The sequence below is a fragment of the Nuphar pumila genome, chromosome 13 (assembly GCF_984573655.1).
Source record: "Nuphar pumila chromosome 13, dmNupPumi1.hap1.1, whole genome shotgun sequence".
In the NCBI taxonomy this organism is placed as follows: Eukaryota; Viridiplantae; Streptophyta; class Magnoliopsida; order Nymphaeales; family Nymphaeaceae; genus Nuphar; species Nuphar pumila.
Window position 1 is genome coordinate 98658137 of NC_143261.1, and position 18389 is coordinate 98676525.

General features: G+C 37.2%; 1 protein-coding gene across 1 annotated transcript; it reads left to right on the forward strand.

The window, feature by feature from the left end:
• Positions 1–7094: 7094 nt before the first annotated feature.
• Positions 7095–8147, forward strand: LOC149819400 (putative lipid phosphate phosphatase beta). Its single transcript, XM_089985745.1, has 2 exons — positions 7095–7611; positions 7688–8147. Exons 1-2 carry the CDS (start codon positions 7095–7097, stop codon positions 7750–7752), a joined length of 582 nt encoding a protein of 193 aa, XP_089841871.1. The 3' UTR covers positions 7753–8147.
• Positions 8148–18389: the final 10242 nt, after the last annotated feature.

Here is an 18389-nt window from a genome sequence, read left to right on the forward strand (position 1 = left end):
ACAACGTCACCCGACACCGGAGCCGGTGTTATCTGCACGGCGATCGGCGTCGAACCGACGTTCTTCTGCCAATAATAAAGTTTTTTTTTTGGCAGTGACCCTACGAAATTGAGAAAACCACTAAAACCCAATTTGGGTGTGCGCGATTTCAGCGCAAGCCAGAGTGAGTCCAACAATAAAGTTTTTTTTATATTTACCTTGATAAACCGAGTTTTCTCAAATAGAAGAAAAAAAAAATCTTCACTGACCTTAATCGCTTATTTTCCTATTTGAATTGTTTGTTTTTCTTTTTTTCGACAATGACGATGCAGAAATACCGGTGTGCACACTTTCACTGATAGGGACCTGTCAACCCCGCACAACCCGTGCTTTGATACCAATGTTGGAAAGTGACTTCGCATAAATCCAAATTTGCAGCGGGATAAAAGCCTCGCAGTTACGCTCAAAATCGCCAGAGGGGTCCGAACTCTCAACTCTCTTCTTCTCTTGCTATGAATTGTTGTGTATCATGTGTTGTATGTTTCATACACTTTTTCACTTGCATTTATAGACAAAGAAGAGAGTTCAAGCTTTGGGACACAACCCCTGGGAGAAATCCCTTCATCTCTCAAGAGACTCTTTTCTTGAAATATGTCTATTCAAGAAACACTTCTCTTGGAACGTGACTGTTGGAATAGCCACTCCAACGGTCACTTATGGCCATATGATCTTACAAAAATTCTAGCAAGCACTTACCAAATCCATTTTGAAGTTGTTTAGGAGGAGGTGTGGATTTCATAGTTGCATCTTTGTATACCATTATTTCAATAGATATGAGAATATGGTATTTTCTTTTTTTGAGAAGAAAGGCTTAGACTATCAAAACACATGAAATATCAAAAAACATATAAAACAATAAAACAACAAAAAATAGATTTTCAGAAATGGAATATGAAAAAAACACAAAACAAAAAAACCACAAAAAATATAAAACAAAAAGAATTAGATTTTCAGAAATGAAATATCAAAAAAACATAAAACAGAAAAACCAACAAAAATATAAAATAAAAAACTAAAAAAAACAGATTTTCAAAAATAGAATATCAAAAAAACATGAAACATAAAAACAACAAAAAAACAGGAAAAAATTAGATTTTCAGAAATGGAATATGAAAAAAACATAAAACAGAAAAACAACAAAAAATATAAAACAGAAAAAATAGATTTTTAGAAATGAAATCTCAAAAAAATATAAAACAAAAACAACAAAAAATATAAAATAGAAAACAGAAAAAAAATAGATTTTAGAAATAGAATCTCAAAAAACATAATACAGAAAAACAACAAAAATATAAAACAAAAAATAGAAAAAAATTAACCACGATTTTCAGAAAAAAAAGGGGGCAGGGGAATTGGAGTGTTACCAACTAAATGAATTAACTAAAAATATGCAATAGCAATATCTAAATCATCAACACAGGCAACTATAAATTCAGCAAGAGAATCGTTGGGAAACAATTAAGTCACCGAAATCGGAGAAAAAGAGAGAGAGGGAGGCGAGGGGCCATGGTGAGCACCTTGGATCTGGAAACAGAGAAGATGGTCATCTTAGGGGGCTTCTGAACGACCTGGAGAGCGGAGTCCAACAGCGGCATGGTCTCGTTCATCATCACGTCATCGCACCCTATGAACACCTCGTCGTTGGCCTCCACCTCATCCTTCTCCTCTACCACCTCTCTGATATATGCTTCGATATCCCCTCTTTCCACCACCATCTCGGCGCACTCTTGGGAAGATGCCATGTCGACCTTCCTCTTGCTTTACCCGCTACCTCAGATCGTTGTTTCCAACTGTTTCCTTGGAACGAAAGGGAGGGGGGCTAATACAGTAGGTGGGAAGGACGTCGGAGGCTGTCGGGCGCACCGTCGGGAGTGGAGTCAGCATGGGATTTGCCGACTATCACCTCCCGATGGTGGTAGTCAAAACGTGGAACTGGCGTCAACAAATGCCACACCAGTTCCACGAATTCCTTCTTTTCCCTCCATCCCAAATGGAGGGAAATGATGGAATCCACTCCAGCGCCCACTTTTTCACTCCCACAGTGAGATTCAAAATGGAGGGAAATGATGGAATCCACTCTGGCACCCACTTTTCCACTCCCACAGTGAGATCCCAAATGAAGGGAAATGATAGAATCCACTCCCACACCCCGTCTCTGGCCTTCGCCTCAACCTTCTCCTCCTCCACCTCTGCCACCTCTCTGATATCTACTTCGATATCCCCTCTTTCCATCACCATCTTGGTGCACGCTTGGGAAGATGCCATCTCGACCTTCCTCTTGCTTTACCCACTACCTCAGCTCCTCGTTGCCAATTGTTTCCTTGGAACGAAAGGGAGGGGAGTTAATACAGTAGGTGGGAAGGACGTCGGAGGAGGCAGCCGGGCGCACCGTTGGGAGTGGAGTTGGCATGGAATTTACCGATTATCACCTCCCGATGGTGATAGTCAAAACGTAGAACTAGCGTCAGCAATTGCCACACCAGTTCCACGAATTCCATCTTTTTCCTCCATCCAAAACGAAGGGAAATTATGGAATCCATTCCGCGCCCACTTTTTCACTAGTACAGTGAGATTCCAAACATGCCCTAAGGTTTCCTGCACCCTCATTTATGGTGAAAACCTAAGATCCATTAGACCATTCTAGATTCACTTATTTTAGTTTGGATTTTTTTTATATTGAGTTTTTGGATCACTGTATTGGATTCACATTTTTAGAATAGAATTTCTCTTTAGAAGGTTATCAAAATAGGCATTTTGTTTCTTAACGAAAACTGTAGCATAAAAAGGGCTTTAGCGACATTGACCTCCGCTAAATATCAGAGCAAAAAAAGACCTTCAGTGGCAATTGTGACCAACAATAAACATCTTTTTTTTCATCTTTAAGCACGCACATCTAATTTTGGTCCAATTTTTTGGGGGTTAGATGATACGCCCCAATATATATATATATATATAATTTTTTTTATAACTTTTTTCTCAAATAGCATCTTTATCATGAGTTCTCATAATAGAATTACAAGTTTCTATGAGCATTTGCAATTTTTATCTCAAAACTTAAAAGGCAATTCGTAACTTTTGCATAAAAACTAATACTTATCCAATTAGGCAACTTTTTATATACCAAAACCTTTCTTTCTCTCTCTCCACCCTTTCATCCCTTCTTAATTTTCTCACTTGCCAACGGTTTCTTAATTTTTATCCTTTCCTAATTTTCTCAATTGCCAACTGTTTCTTGTTTTTTGTTAAGATAAATTAAATATTTGAACGAAAAATAATTGTATTGTACACAAAAAAATGATATGTTTCCTTAAATGCCTCATAATTTTTTAAATCCGCCCTATGTCCAAATTCGCAAATACCTGATTTTTTATGACCTTTTTATCCTTCGCACGAGCGACCCTTATGAGGTTCGCACGATATGTTGGTATGCTCTTTCGGTATTGCAAACTCTCACTAAAATGTTGATTCACATGTTTTTTTTACCTCACGAAGTTCATATACCAAAATTATAAATGTCTTGTAACTAAAACATGCATAACTTCGCAAATATCGTACTAAATTCACATATACGGTATGGCATTCACGAGATACAATGCAAACTTTCTTTCAGCAATTGATCCTTAAAGAGATCTGCACATTCATGTTCTGAATTTTTTTGAAGTTCACACTCTAAAACGACCATCACAAATAAGGTCATTGTGAATATGCGTTTTATATGCAGATTTGCTGACAAATTTGAGGATTTGCCAAAACATTACAAATATTAGGGATGAATATAATGTGAATTTTCTTTTTATTTGTGAATTTTAGTAAGAGCATTAAATGTGAGTCTTCAATTGTTTAAAATTTGATTATTCACTCTCTAGTTATTTTTGCATAAACTAGGCTTTTTGTAGCCCCCAACATGTTTTCTCCCGACAATAATTTTTGGCAACTTTTTTTCGGAGATTCATAGGCGACACTTCATCGTTGAGTTTTTCAAAATCATTGATGGCGAGTTTTTTCAATAAACACATCTTTAATGACTTAACCATTTTTTTTAAAACAACGAAACGAAACAATTATTTTTTTAAACATTGGCATGAGTTAGTTATTTTATAGAAGAATTAAATGGTTTTCAAGTTATCTTAACATATTCAATAGCCTGTTTTAATTTTTTTTTATTAATTCATTTGTATGTGTATCTGTTTGTCTAACTAGTTATCCTAAATCATTTGTTTACTTAACAATTCATATGTTTTTATCCTTCAGTTTGGTTGTTTATATGTTGTGTATTTTGTATTTTAAACATGATTAGATAACACTTTATTTACTTTTCTTAACAATTCAAGTTTTTTTATTGTCAATAGGTTATTTTATTTATTTTTTGCAATATTTTTTTAATAGCCTATGTCATTTCTCTATTTTTTGCCTATTTACCTATATTCTTTGTTTTGTTATTATAAGAAATAATGAATTTGTTTATTACAATATAGTGATTGAGAAGTTTGTCTTGGATGGGTCCACACCCACGTCATCAGCTAGTGTTGTGGCACAACATAAAAGCCAAAGAAGTATGGAGTAGGCTTAACATGTGGGTAGAGATGGAGTATGCTCTGTGGCCAAAAGTCTTAGTGCCCAACATTTATCATAAAAAAATGCAACATCACTAATCAGAAATCCAAAAATCTGCATTCAAATAAGCAACAACTAACACCTTCGATGTGGGCCAAACAACAACTAACAATTTCATTATGGCCCAAATATGAGGCAGAATCTACAAAAAAGTTGACGAGGCCACGTTCATATTTCCTATACCAGAAACATCTAAGGAGGGGGACTCAATGGTAAAGAAGATTGACTTGTTGACTTACTATGAGGTTGTTGCTAACCTCAATGTTCAGATAGAAGAAGCTGAAAATGCAGCCACCTGAAGTGGCAGTGACGAGATGAATATCGAGAGTGTAGTGTATATAGGGAAAGAATTATGTGCAAGGGTGAAGGAGGTACCTCGACAAGGGGAGGATATGAACCATATGATTGAGGTTAGTGTGGAAGGTTCTTAAGTAGTGTAGGTAGGGGCCCTTTGGCTGGATAGAATGTTTAACCAAAGATTGAGGCTGCGGTGGAGAGTGCCCAGGAGAATGCTCAGGGGGGATGTTAAGGTTGGATTCGAGAGTGCAGTGGATTATCCTAAGGGGGATCATTTGGATGTATCGAAGAAGCATCCTCAGGAGTTCAAGGTTGATGTCCTCCTAGATCAATCCTTTAAGAAAAAGTACATATTTCGAGAAAAAGGTCGCAATGAGAAATAATGTTTGGTACTCATGGACAAGTACTTTGTTTACTTTTTATTTCGTATATACACGTTTGTAAGTTATTTGCAATTATTGTCAACTTTACATTCAATCACTTATTAAATTGTCCTATATATGTATATATATATATATATGTGTGTGTGAAGCAAGTTTTTAAGATAACTAGTTTAATTCTTAAAGTTCAATGTGTAAAATGATATATACATGTGTAAGACATGTTGATAAGATAACTACATTGAGTATTGCAATTCATTGATTAATTTATCGTATATTATGGACATTACATGTCAAGTAATAAATCAGAGTCACCCTTAACCAAAAAAAGTAACCCTTAACCAAAAAAGTAAATTGTGAGAATTAATTGGCACAATCATAGCTCAAGTTTTGGAACAAATGTGTCCATGCAAGTGATGTTGTTTTTGGGCCAACCGTTTGCCCCTAATTTTAAATATAGGACACACATTTTTGAAATTTTAAATATAGACCTAACTTTTTTTAAAAATGGTCCAACAAGGGACTGTATTTATTATTGTCTTTTAACTTAGGTTAAATCATGTCAAATTACAATAGTATTCGTCATTAAAAGTTCACATTTTCAACTATGATGGATGTTGATATGAAGCCCCTATTTGATAGTTTTCTAGAAACTTGTAGCCTATATTTGGGAAACTTGTAGCCCATATTTGAAATTAAGAACAAAAAGTTAGCACCTAAATGAAAATTTCCCCAAGAAAGGCTGTCCTAGTTAACTGAACCCTTTTTCTCGGTGTCCTGCGACCTCATGTGGCCGAGTCATTGGGTAAAAAACAGGTGTAACTCTATTTTTACAAAACTTGGCCTGATGGGTGAGTCATGCACATATATATAATTATATATATTATATAAATATTATATATAATAATTAATTATACATGTATTAATAAAAGTAAAAATTAAATATATTATAAAAAATATCATATAATATAATAAGAAACTATAAAATATAGATAATTTATTGAAATATTTATATATTTTATATAAAATATAAAGTTAAGGATCAGCCAAGTGACGAGTCACCAAGTTTTAAAACCTTGGTTTCCAAGCTTAAAGGCAACCATTTGGGTCACATGGACACACCCTTTTTGTCAAGCTTCTGGTGATACGAGCTTGCACGGATTTGTATAGACATTATTATAATAATTTAACATTTTTTGTTATTCGTAGTAATATTTCAATAAAAATACATTTAAATATTAAATATCACAAAAATAATTCTATATTGATTAAAAATAAAAATCCACGTCTTTGCATAGGGATGTAAACCGTTGTGCAATTCGATATGCTATCAGAATCCGAGCCCATTAAACGGATTTGGTAACAAAATCTGAATCCGATTAATAATTGAATCTGGGTTTGGTATTAAGTTTTTCATCCAAACACGAACTCAAATCCGACTAAAACCCTGACCCGATTAAGTGTAGATAACATGTTTTAAGCTAGTCGGATCCAGGCTTGGTTTTATCTTTTTTCATCCGATTCCGAATCCAACTAAGCCAAACCCGATTAAGTGAACTTGTTAATGCCTAGATCCTACCCGAATAGGAACCGTTTACATTCCTATCTTGGCCCATTATTTTCGAAAAAAAATTCCAACCTTGCGGGTCTCGAATACGTGTCATGTTTTTTCATCGTATCCTCGAGTCTTTGTGACGTAGGCCCCCATCACCTAATACCTCTTTCTCTCTCTTACCCGAGAGAGAGAGAGAGAGAGAGAAGGCAATGGCGGCCACCACTCCTCCCCTTCCGAAGAGCCCCCGCCCCTCCATTCTAGGCCGTCTGATCGACTATGACAGGCAGTGGTCTCTCTGCATCCACACCACCTGCCTTCCCTTCCCGCGCTTCGTCCTCAAGGCGCTCGAGTTCTCTGGGGACGGCCGCCTCTGGTTCCCCACCCTCGCCGCTCTCTACTTTACCCCCTTCGCCTCCCAGAACCATGTCCTCTCGTGGGTACTTCTCCACCTCTTCGCCGGATGCCTCCTCGACGTCGCTCTGGTCGGGCTTCTCAAGTTCTGCATCCGCAGGCCCCGCCCCGTCTACAACAAGGGCATGTCTCTCGTCGTCTCTGTAGACCATTGGTCCTTTCCCAGCGGCCATTCCTCCCGCGCTTGCTTCGTCGGGAGTTTCCTCTGGCTCTGCTCGTGTTCGATCGAGAGACTCGGAGATTTTGGCGGCGCCGGGTTCGCGGGGATCGTCGGATTGTGGTCGGCTTCGACGTCCCTCTCTCGGGTTTTATTGGGTAGGCATTTTGTTTTTGATGTTGTAGTTGGTGCTTTTTTGGGCGTGGCTGAAGCTTTCATTGTTTTCCATGTTAGTGAGTTTTTTGGTTGGGGCTGGGAATCTCAAGTGTGAGACTCGACATCAAATAAACTTTTCATGATTTTGAAAGCAGAACCCTTAGGTAATTCACAAGCAGGGATTTGGATACCGACAGATAGAGAAGTCATACCAAAGTGCGTGGTTTATGTTGATCTCTTCTCTCTCGCATGAAGAACCAACTTTATCAATCTCCACGCTTTTTATATTTACAGGAACTGTAGTTGCTATCAAATTTCCAAGGAGCGTTGTTCAATTAGTAATAGTTTGAAATCAATGATGCAACTGAAGTGAATGAAATCCATATATGTACAAGTCTCGATAATAGATCTCTTATATTACATTCCTTCTAGCTGAAGGGAATGCTTTCCTTGCATGACTAGTTTTCATTTTTCAATGATGCTTTGTATTCTTTTCTTTATGCGCAACATGTAACCATTATTTGGATTTTCATGACATATTGCACGCAATTACCAAGGCGTATGAACTTTGTCAATAAGCTGGTTAAATTGCACTGTCATCATTCTAATCAGGCAACCAATGGCTCCATCTGCTTAATCCTGTGATTGTGATTACACTTGAATTTTACTTTTTTGTTTGTCCCAAAACTAACTTAAAGGTAGACAAGGAGCTTGAATCGAACTTTTAGTTCTCTCTAGGGTCCCCAAATATTATCAAATGGTTGCATTCTGCCTAATCAGTTCTGACTCACTATCATTCATTAGATTGGGTTGCAGACTTCATCTTGTGCAGATGGATTCTAGAGCCCTTAGGTGCGCGTCCTGGGAATACTCCTTTTTTGCTTCCTTGGTGGATTCCCTTTAATATTATTGTTATTGAAAACCTGCACAATGTTAGCCACATCACATTTACCATAGCATTATCTATGTAGCCACAGCTTAGGAACCACCACCTTGTTAATGCTAGTATGTTTTATCTTTGTATAGTTGTATATGATTGCATAAGTGGACCAACTTCGAATGCTGGTGGCTACTTTCCTTTTGTACCTGTAAATAAGCCAAAGAGGATTGTTCATGAGAATGCCAGTTGATGATGGGATAAGCATGGTCCTATCCCGTGAATCTCTAAATAAGTAAATATATCCAAGAAGTTGCCCATGTTGGACGAGGGGGAAGTAACCATATTGACTGCACTTTGACATACTCCAATCATTTGATGATGATAAGAGTTCACTGCATTTTATGTTGATTGGTCAACCAGGCTTTCCTATACTTAAATTGCAATTTGATGGTTCTCTTAAGCATTTGAGTTGACAAACTTAAAGGAGTGAAAGCTTATAGGCTAAGAGATTGGTGTTGTTAATAACCAATGACTGTGGCAACTTGTGCCAAAAATGATTCCAGCAACCATTTAGGTAAGACATGTCAAGCAACTCTGATTTATGGACGTGACAGTGCATGCTAGAAATCTGTTAAATATTCCTGTTTTAGCTTACTGGGCTATGCATTCAAATTCTAGATATACATGCAACACATTGGATTTGATTAGGTTATTTGTTGTAGAAGCATGATAGTATTATTATTATATGACATGGGAAAACGTTTAGAGTTTAGATTTGAAGGAAACATTAGGCTCCATGTTTGTGTATCTAACATTCGTTAAGACTATTGTTTTCCGCTTCATCTTGTGGATATTAGCATTTCCAAAAAAGTATATTTATGATGGCTGGAAGGTTTTCCTTTGGTCCTCCTCCCTTTTTTCTTTTTTTCACTATTTAAACCTTAACATCTTGCACGGTCTCTTGCTGTCATCTTCTTGAGATGATAAGTATTGGTTGTTTTCCCCCACTTCCATAAAGAATGGATCAGATTGTGCATTCTAGCTGTTATGTTGCCTCCAGTTGTGACCATTAGTCAATATCTCTATCTTTTTCATCTGATCAGGATTGGATTGATTTGGTTGGTCACATTCACAAAATTAATTGATCTGCTTTGGGGTGTTTTTTTGAGAAAAGATATTCTTGCTTCATAACCTTTCTCTCACAGGAGAGCAATAGAAATTGCTATGTAATGCTAGAGGTCTGGTACCATAGTCAGTGAGCACCATCCATCTCACAGATGTATGGGACTAATTACAGAATATCATAGACACTAGAGAATAATCTAGACATTGGTGATCAAGTATTCCACGCAGGGTTTGGGAAATTTCTGCATGGAACGAGATGATTCTCATTTGAATGACATATGATCCCTTTGTCTAAGTTTTTTACATAAAAAAACACACTTTGCTATCATTTCTTATTATTTCCATTTTAAGCTGCATTGTTTTCCAATTCAGTGTGTTTTTGCCTTGTGTTTCTCAAGTTCCCCTGGCAGCTGCCAAACAAATGTCTTAAAGTGTGATTGTGCTGATATGGCAAATCCTAATCTCATTGAGCTCCTAATCCAAGATCTCGAATAGATAAGACTCAACACCAATTTTGTCAATTTTTGTGTTAACTGGAATATCAGCAAGAAAAGACTGTTCTGATCTATGGATCTATTTTGGTTGGATCGATATGATATTGTTGATGTGCAAGCCTTCTAGTTGGAGAAAATCATGCATGTCTTAGGAGCCATGCATTAGTCCTGGTTGGAAAATGTATAGCAGGAACTTTGTTCTTGGCTTTTTGGAACAAATACTTTTATATGCTCTAACAACAGGGGGCTTGGTCGGAGAAAGAGAAGGGTTTGTTTCTTGGTTAGTTTTCACATAAATTGCATGATGGACCCAATTTATGGCATTGGGAGATGTTCACTGTTTTAAAAAAGTCATTTAAGCATATTGATTTTTTTGAGGAATTCAACAAGGTAGTGCTACAAGAAGGTTTGAATGAATAGAAATCACTGTTAAGAACCACTGAGAATTTGGTCTTTGGCAGGCAATTGGCATAGGGAAGGTTGTATTATTGAAATGGATACGTGGGCATATGATTCTAGCAAAGGAGAAAGAAATGGATGTATATCAAATGTGGAATCCAATTTATTACAATTCTCTATGCTCCTTGTAAAAGTCTCCGCTTGATAGAATGCTTGGCTTGACCAAAACCAGCATGAAACTCGTGGTTTGCTGCATTCTCTGTCCTGTTGTTGAGTTCTTTCTTGATGCAAATGCATGTAGTGCAGTATGATATAAGCAGACCATCGTTCGTGTAATGCAAGATCTAATGCTGCATTTGCAAGCTAGTTTGGGAAGGCTAAAGTTCAAATCAAGCTTTGATGGATTGTAACCCAGTGTTTGCCTCTTCATTCTTTTAGTCCTCTCTTACAAGCATCTTTGATCTGTGGTAGGCTTTGCTGTTGCTTAAAATTTTCATGCAGAAAATATACAAGATTTCAATATGAGAACTCCAAAGCTAGTGGAGCCAGCTTAGATGCATGTGCAGCTGTTATTGGATCCTGCATTTTGAGAGGTAGGCTGGGGAAGGCTGCTTAACCCCATTGGCTCATGTTGGGATTCCTATAAACTGCATGACTTACAGTAGAGCCAACACATCATCGGGTAAAATGCAAACCCGAAAAGGGTATTCCTATAATTCTGCCCAATATGGGCATTGTAGTCTTTTTTTATTTTTGTTTTTCTTTTTCTTATTTTCCTTTTCCTTTCTTTTATTTTTTGTTTTCTTTTTCCTAAAATGCATTTAATGCATTCACATTGGGGTCCCAACTAAGAGTCGTTGGGCCTCCCAATGTGGTCTCTCTCTCTCTCTCTCTCTCTCTCTTACTTTTCTCCCCCTCTCTCTCCTCCTTGCCTATAAATAAGTGGGGTCTCCACCTTTGTAATGTATGGCTTCTTGAAGCCCTTTCTTGCATTTATAAGAATTTATGTTTGCAAGCCATTATTGGCTTTTGTGTATGTCATTTTTGGACTTGTTCTTTGCTTTCTATATGTGAATGTCTATTGTTGGACATTGTTTTTATTTTCGCATATTTCATTACATGGTATCGGAGCCAAGTGTATGCTCTTGATTCTTGATATAGCTAGTTGACTAGTTATATTTTTCATATTGTATTTCTCTTTCTTGGTTTGTCTTCTTGAGTTTAAAATGGAAGGAGAACAAAAGATTGATCTCTCATTCAAACTTAATGGTTCAAACTACATGATGTGGGCCGCCGCCATGGAGAACAACCTCAAGGGTAAAAAGCTTTGGGGATACGTCATGGTTCCTATTTCGGAACCGCAACTCCAACTCACCAAGATGGATATTGATCAAGAAAAAGCTCTTGAAGGAAATACTCGCATGAAAACCATTGAAGATCATCAATCTAAAGTGAAAGATTGGGAAAGCAAGCATGCAAAAATTCTTGCTTGATTCATGTACAATGTGGAGCTTAAAATTTGCGCAAACATTGCTAAATTTTGGATGACAAATGAAACATGATTCTTTATGAAATGTATGTATACTCAAAAAGACTTTGCTCATCAATTTTTTCTTCGAGAAAAAATCTGGACTATTAAGCAAGAGAAAATGGGTGTAAGAGATTATTTTAGTACCCTTGGACCCTTATGGGACGAACTATCTCTACTAGAACCAAAGTGGGTTTCTAGTGAAGATGTGAAACTAAGAAGAGAACAAATGGAAAAAGAACACTTTTTTCAATTTCTACATGGGCTTAGGCCTGAATATGAACAAGTTAGATATTTCCTACTTCATAGATCTAAGTCTCTTCCTTTGGAAGATGCCATAGTCGAAATATGCCAAGAAGAAACTCGTCTTGGCATGATTAAAAGATGAGATGAAGTTTTGGTCGTGTCTAAACCCAACAATCATGAGAAAACCTATAAGCCTCCACACTTTGGGATGCAAAATAACTATAATAACAACTATAGAAAAGTCATTTGCCATCATTGCCAAGAACCGGGTCATATAAGACCTAATTGCTCTAAGCTAAATGAAACATCAAAAAGTAAGATTGCCTCCATTGAAGAAATTACTCAAAAGGAGGAGACTATCAAAGGAAAGGAGTCCTCTCTTGCTCAACTATCGGAAACACTTCAAATTCTACTCAAATCGCCATCAACTTCGGGTGCCGCCATAGTTTCTTTTTCTCCTCCAGGTATGTCTTCTTGGATTCTTGATTCAGGAGTTTCCTTTCATATGACCCCTCTTAAAAATGGGCTTTTCGATTTATGTAATAACTCTAAAAACTCTTATGTTTCAACCGTCGATGGTACATCTTTACAAGTAAAAAGTTTTGGAACTTTAATTTTTTTCAAAGATTTCTTTGTGCCAAACGTAAGAGTGGTAGCTCAACTTAACTTAAAGCTCTTTTCTGTTTCTCAAATATGTGATCATGAATATGAAATCTCCTTCTCAACTAAAGATTACTCTATACAGGATCTCCGATCCGGGAAGCAGATTAAGCAAGGCCATAGGAAGGTCAATCTCTATTATATGAGCAACTTGAAACTTCCCACTAACTCTTTTTGTAATCATGTCTAAGATAAAAATATTGAAACTTGGCACCAAGGACTTGGACATCCAAGTTTCTCAAAAATGTATTACTTTCCTTTTGGAAAGAAATTTTGTAATGAAAACATTTTGTTTGCAAGAATTGTATTTTTGGAAAAATGAAATCCACTCCTTTTCCAAATAAAACTTTTGTGTCCAAAGACCTTTTGAGTTAGTCAATTCGGACGTTTGGGGACCTTCTCCGATCATATCTAAAGGAGGATACTCCTATTATGTTACTTTCATTGATGCTACACTAGATATGTGTGGATTTATTTTCTCAATTTAAAATTTGAAGTCTTTGACTTCTTCAAGAAATTTCATATGATAGTCAAAAATCAATTTTCAAGTAATATCTCTACTCTTAGATCCGATTCGGGTGGAGAGTATCTATCAAATGAATTTCAAAATTATTTGAAAACAAATGAAATTTGTCATCAAAGATCATGTTTTTAGGACTCTTCAACAAAATGGTCTGGCCGAAAGAAAGCATAGACACATTTTGGAAACCACTAGGACACTTCTTATTTCCAAAAAAAATTCAAAAAGTTATTGGGTCGAAGCCGCTTTAACTTCAACTTACTTGATAAATAAAATGATATCTTCATCCTTACAAAGTACATCTCCATATGAAAAATTATTTGAAAGAACACTCGATTTCAATAGATTAAGAATTTTTGGGTGTAAATGTTTTGTCCTTACACGTAAAAGAGATAAATTATCTTCTAAAGCTATTGAATGTGTTTTCTTAGGATATGAAAAAAATCAAAATGGTTTTAGATGCTTCGACCTTAAAAATAACAAACTATATGTATCTAAAGATGCAATCTTTTTAGAAAATGAAAATGGTTTTGAGAAAACTAAAGATATTGACGAAAGCGAATATGCTTTCTTATTTGATCTTTTCTCTGAAGAAGATGCGACTCCTCAAGAAGCGGAAAACTCTAATGTTTTGTTGAATGATCTAGAGGATATTCCTCTTAACAATATTGAAAATGAAAGTGATAGACCCATCCAAACCTATGTTAGGCGTGGTCAACAAGTTTCCATGAGTGCCTTAGAAAAATACTCTCAATGTTCCAATATAGAAGAAACCTCTTTAAGGAGATTCAGCCGAATCTCTAATCCTCTTAATAAGTTTATTTCCTATGAGTCTCTAACACAAAAGTATAGAGCGTGTCTAATTGCGTTACACTCTTTTTATGAACCTTCACATTATAATGAAGTCAAAAACATTCTCCAGTGGGTTGAAGCCATGAACTTAGAACTTAGTGCCGTTGAAAAGGCAAAAACTTAGAAAATAACCTCCCACTGGAAATAAATCTATTGGATGTAGATGGGTCTTCAAAATTAAAACTAAAAGTGATGGGTCATTAGAACGTTATAAAGCTCGGTTGGTAGCAAAAGGATACGCTCAAGAATACGGTATAGACTATGAAGAAACCTTCGCTCCCGTTGCTAGGATAACTAGTGTTAGGACTCTTATTGCGGTTAAGAATGCGTTCTTAAATGGTAAATCAAATGAAGATGTTTACATGGATCCTCTACCAGGAGTATGTATTGGTGAAAATAAAACTCTCAAACTTAAAAAGACATTATATGGTTTAAAGCAAGCTTCAAAGGCTTGACATGATAGATTTAGCAATGTAATGACAAATTTAAATTTTCGCTCATGCTATACTGACACTGTTTTGTTTGTGAAAAGTGCAGGGTCTTCAGTAGTTATTCTATTACTTTATGTTGATGATATGATCATCACTGGAAGTGATGGACAAGGAATCAATGATATTAAGAAAGTTTTAAAAGAGAATTTTTACATGTCTGACCTTGGTTTCTTAAGATATTTTTTAGGAATTGAAGTAGCGTACTCTTCCCGAGGGTATATTCTCTCTCAGATGAAACTTGTTGTTGACATTTGTTCCAAGTCTGACATCTTCAATGATAAGAAGACAGAAACCCCTAAAGTTATCAATGCAAAGTTAAGGTTGGAAGATGGAACACTCCTCGAGGATCCTATTTCCTACCGCCAACTTGTTGGGTCTCTGACCTATTTATCCATCACTCGGTCAGACATAGCTCATGCAGTTCACTCAGTCAGTCAATTTCAACATGCACCTACAACTATGCACATGAGTGCAGTCTTAAGGATAGTTAAATACATCAAAAACACCATAACTAAGGGAGTTTTTCTTTCCTCTTCGTCATCACTTGATTTAATTGCTTATACTGATGCTGATTGGGGAGGAAATCCCAATGATAGAGTCTCAACTACTGTTTTCTTAGGTGACTCTATGATTTGTTGGAGATGCAAGAAACAACACAAAGTATCATTGTACTCAACAGAAGCGGAGTATCGTGCAATGACTGAAGCTTGTGTGGCTTAGAAGTCTCCTCAGTGATATGGGCATAGTCATCTCTACTCCTTCGAAGATGTGTTGTGACAACAAAAGCGCAATCTATATCGCAAGCAATCATACCTTTCATGAGCATACTAAACACATAGAGATGGACTGCCACTATGTTCGAGATGAATACCTAAAAGAAATCATAACACTGCCTTACGTCACATATGAGTACCAGTTGGCGGACTTCTTCACTAAAGCCTTTGCTGCTCTTCGTTTTATGTTTATTCTCAACAAGCTTTCAGTTATATCCCCATAAAGCTTGAGGGAGGGTACTAAAATACATGTAATCAATATATATATATATATATATATATATATATATATATATATATATATATATATATTCAATCATACCCGATAAGGGTATTTCTGTAATTTTCCCAATAGGAGCATTGTAGTTTTTGTTTTTGTTTTTTGTTTTTTTTTTTCTTTTATTTTTTGTTTTCTTTTTCCTAAAATGCATTTAATGCATTCACATTGGGGGTCCCAACTAAGAGTCGTTGGGACCGTTGGGAGCCCAACGACACCTTGTTGGGCCTCCCAATGTGGTTTCTCTCTCTTACTTTTCTTCCTCTCTCACTCTTCTTTGCCTATAAATAAGTGGGGTCTCCCCCTTTGTAATGTATGGCTTCTTGAAGCCCTTTCTTGCATTTATAAGAATTTATGTTTGCAAGCCATTGTTGGCTTTTGTGTATGTCTTTTTTGGACTTGTTTTTTGCTTTGTATGTGAATGTTCATTGTTTTTATTTTAGCATATTTCATTACAATTTTTAGTTGTCAGGGTGCAAACCGTGCAATAGTGCTTTTTATTTTCCTTTTTGGAAAGTCAGGGTTTAAATATTGAGTGAAAAGCAGAGATAACCACAAGAGGAAACAAAAAGAAAATGTTTTTACATGTCAAGACATTGCAAAGGCCCTCATCTGAAGATGAAAAATCTGGTGAGGATGCGAGGGTGGATTTTGAACAAATCTTATCTCATTTGATCAGTGCACATGCATCAATTGCACGCTCTCCCAATTATGTCAAATACTGGGAAAATGAAAAAGATAAAAATTACTCGGATTATATAAAGACTTGCATGAAAGGCAGCTAAAGCTAAAGTGGCGTAATCAAGTGCATCTGGCTATGCGTATAACTCTCTTTCTAGGATGTACCTATGAATATTCCTTTCTTTTATGAGACACCTTGTCGCCGGGGTCGCCCTCGTAGATAACAGGGTGGCTGTGAAGGAAGGTCATGCTGAAAATGAGCGTTTTTGCTAATGCTGACATCGTGGCCATCCGATTTGCATTTTAAAAAGCTCAAAAGTCAACAAAACCACGTGGCATTCATCCAAAATGCAAACAGACGGCCACGATGTCTGCATGAGCAAAAACGCTCATTTTCAGCATGACCTGATCTGCTTCCGGCTGTGAAGGTGCTGAGATGAAGGCACAGGTGTGTCCGGGTGGTTCACGTAAGGCAGGGTGGTGGTCATGGGGCCCCACTTTGGATTTTTGTCGATTCACCGCAGGTTCCTTGTCATAAAAAAAAAAAAAGAGCCCTTGTTGAAGGAACTGTGTGTTAATTTATGTGCTACATTTTTGTTTGGTACTTGCATCCAATTCTTTTTTGGTTATCAGATCATAGTCTTGAGTGTTCCAGAGACCCCCATGTTTCGCCAGTGGCTGTGTGCGTACCCTAAATTTGTATCATCCTTTAAGGAATCACGAGAAATTGAAAAAATTTCATAAATGTTGTGAGTATCTTGAATTCTGGACCTGCTCTGACTCATGGCCTTTCTGATGCACCACTTGTCTACCCTGTCATTTGGGATCCATCTGACCTTTCTCTCCGCTCCTCCTCCCATCCCCACCCTCTTCTTTGCCTCTCCCCTTGTCGTCGTCCTCCATTACTGAATCGCTTCCTGCCCGACCCATCAACCTTCTTATCCTTTCTGGGCATGTCTGTCCCTGACGCATTGGCCTCTCTAGACATGAACTTGCAAGCAGAGGACTCGGCCCGTATCTAATGCCAACTGCAGTCTAAACTCAAGGCTTGGATCAACTCCTCTCCCACCTAGCTGCAACTTGAAAAAAGCCCCCGACTCACCAAATTCAAGTCGGAGATACAAAAACTCTCAATTCCCCCTCACGATGGTTTGAACCTGCTCAACTCATCACGCGCATTGGCAGGCAGAACTCCTGTCAAGAACCCTAATGAAAATCAATGCGTGGAACGTGTGTTGCCAGAATTCAAAGGAACACAAACCTTTCCTTGGAAACTGGCACAAGGAATCACGGCTGGACATCCTGGTTGCTGTGGAAACCAAGCTTGCACTTGTGGACTGTAAAGACATAAATGTTATTTGGAGGGACAACAAATTTTGCTTCCTACCCTCTAAAGGCTCCTCTCACGGCATTTTGGTTTGCTAGAATAGCTCGTGGTCTAGAGAGATCACAAGCATTAATGTCCGTTACTCCATGTCTATATGTTTTCGCATCCCTTCATTTGGTTCCTCTTTCCTTCTCTACTGTTGTATATGGGCCAACAACCAGTGCTCTCAAAAGATTGTTATGGGCAAAACTCAATTCTTTGGGCTCCTATGCATCAGCATCATCGACAACTTCAACACTCGGCTATCTTCAACCCCACTATAACTTATCGGTGAAGTCCTCTCGCTCAATGCACGCATTCAACAACTTCATGTGAAAGTGGAATCTCTACGATGTTCCAATGGGAATTTTTGTGAGGTTATCGCTAGATTATGTTGCCACTTGGTTGCAGGGAAATGTACTACGTACAAAATTGCAATCAAGCTAAAACTGCTCGATCAATTCATCTCCCCCTCTTACAATCAAATG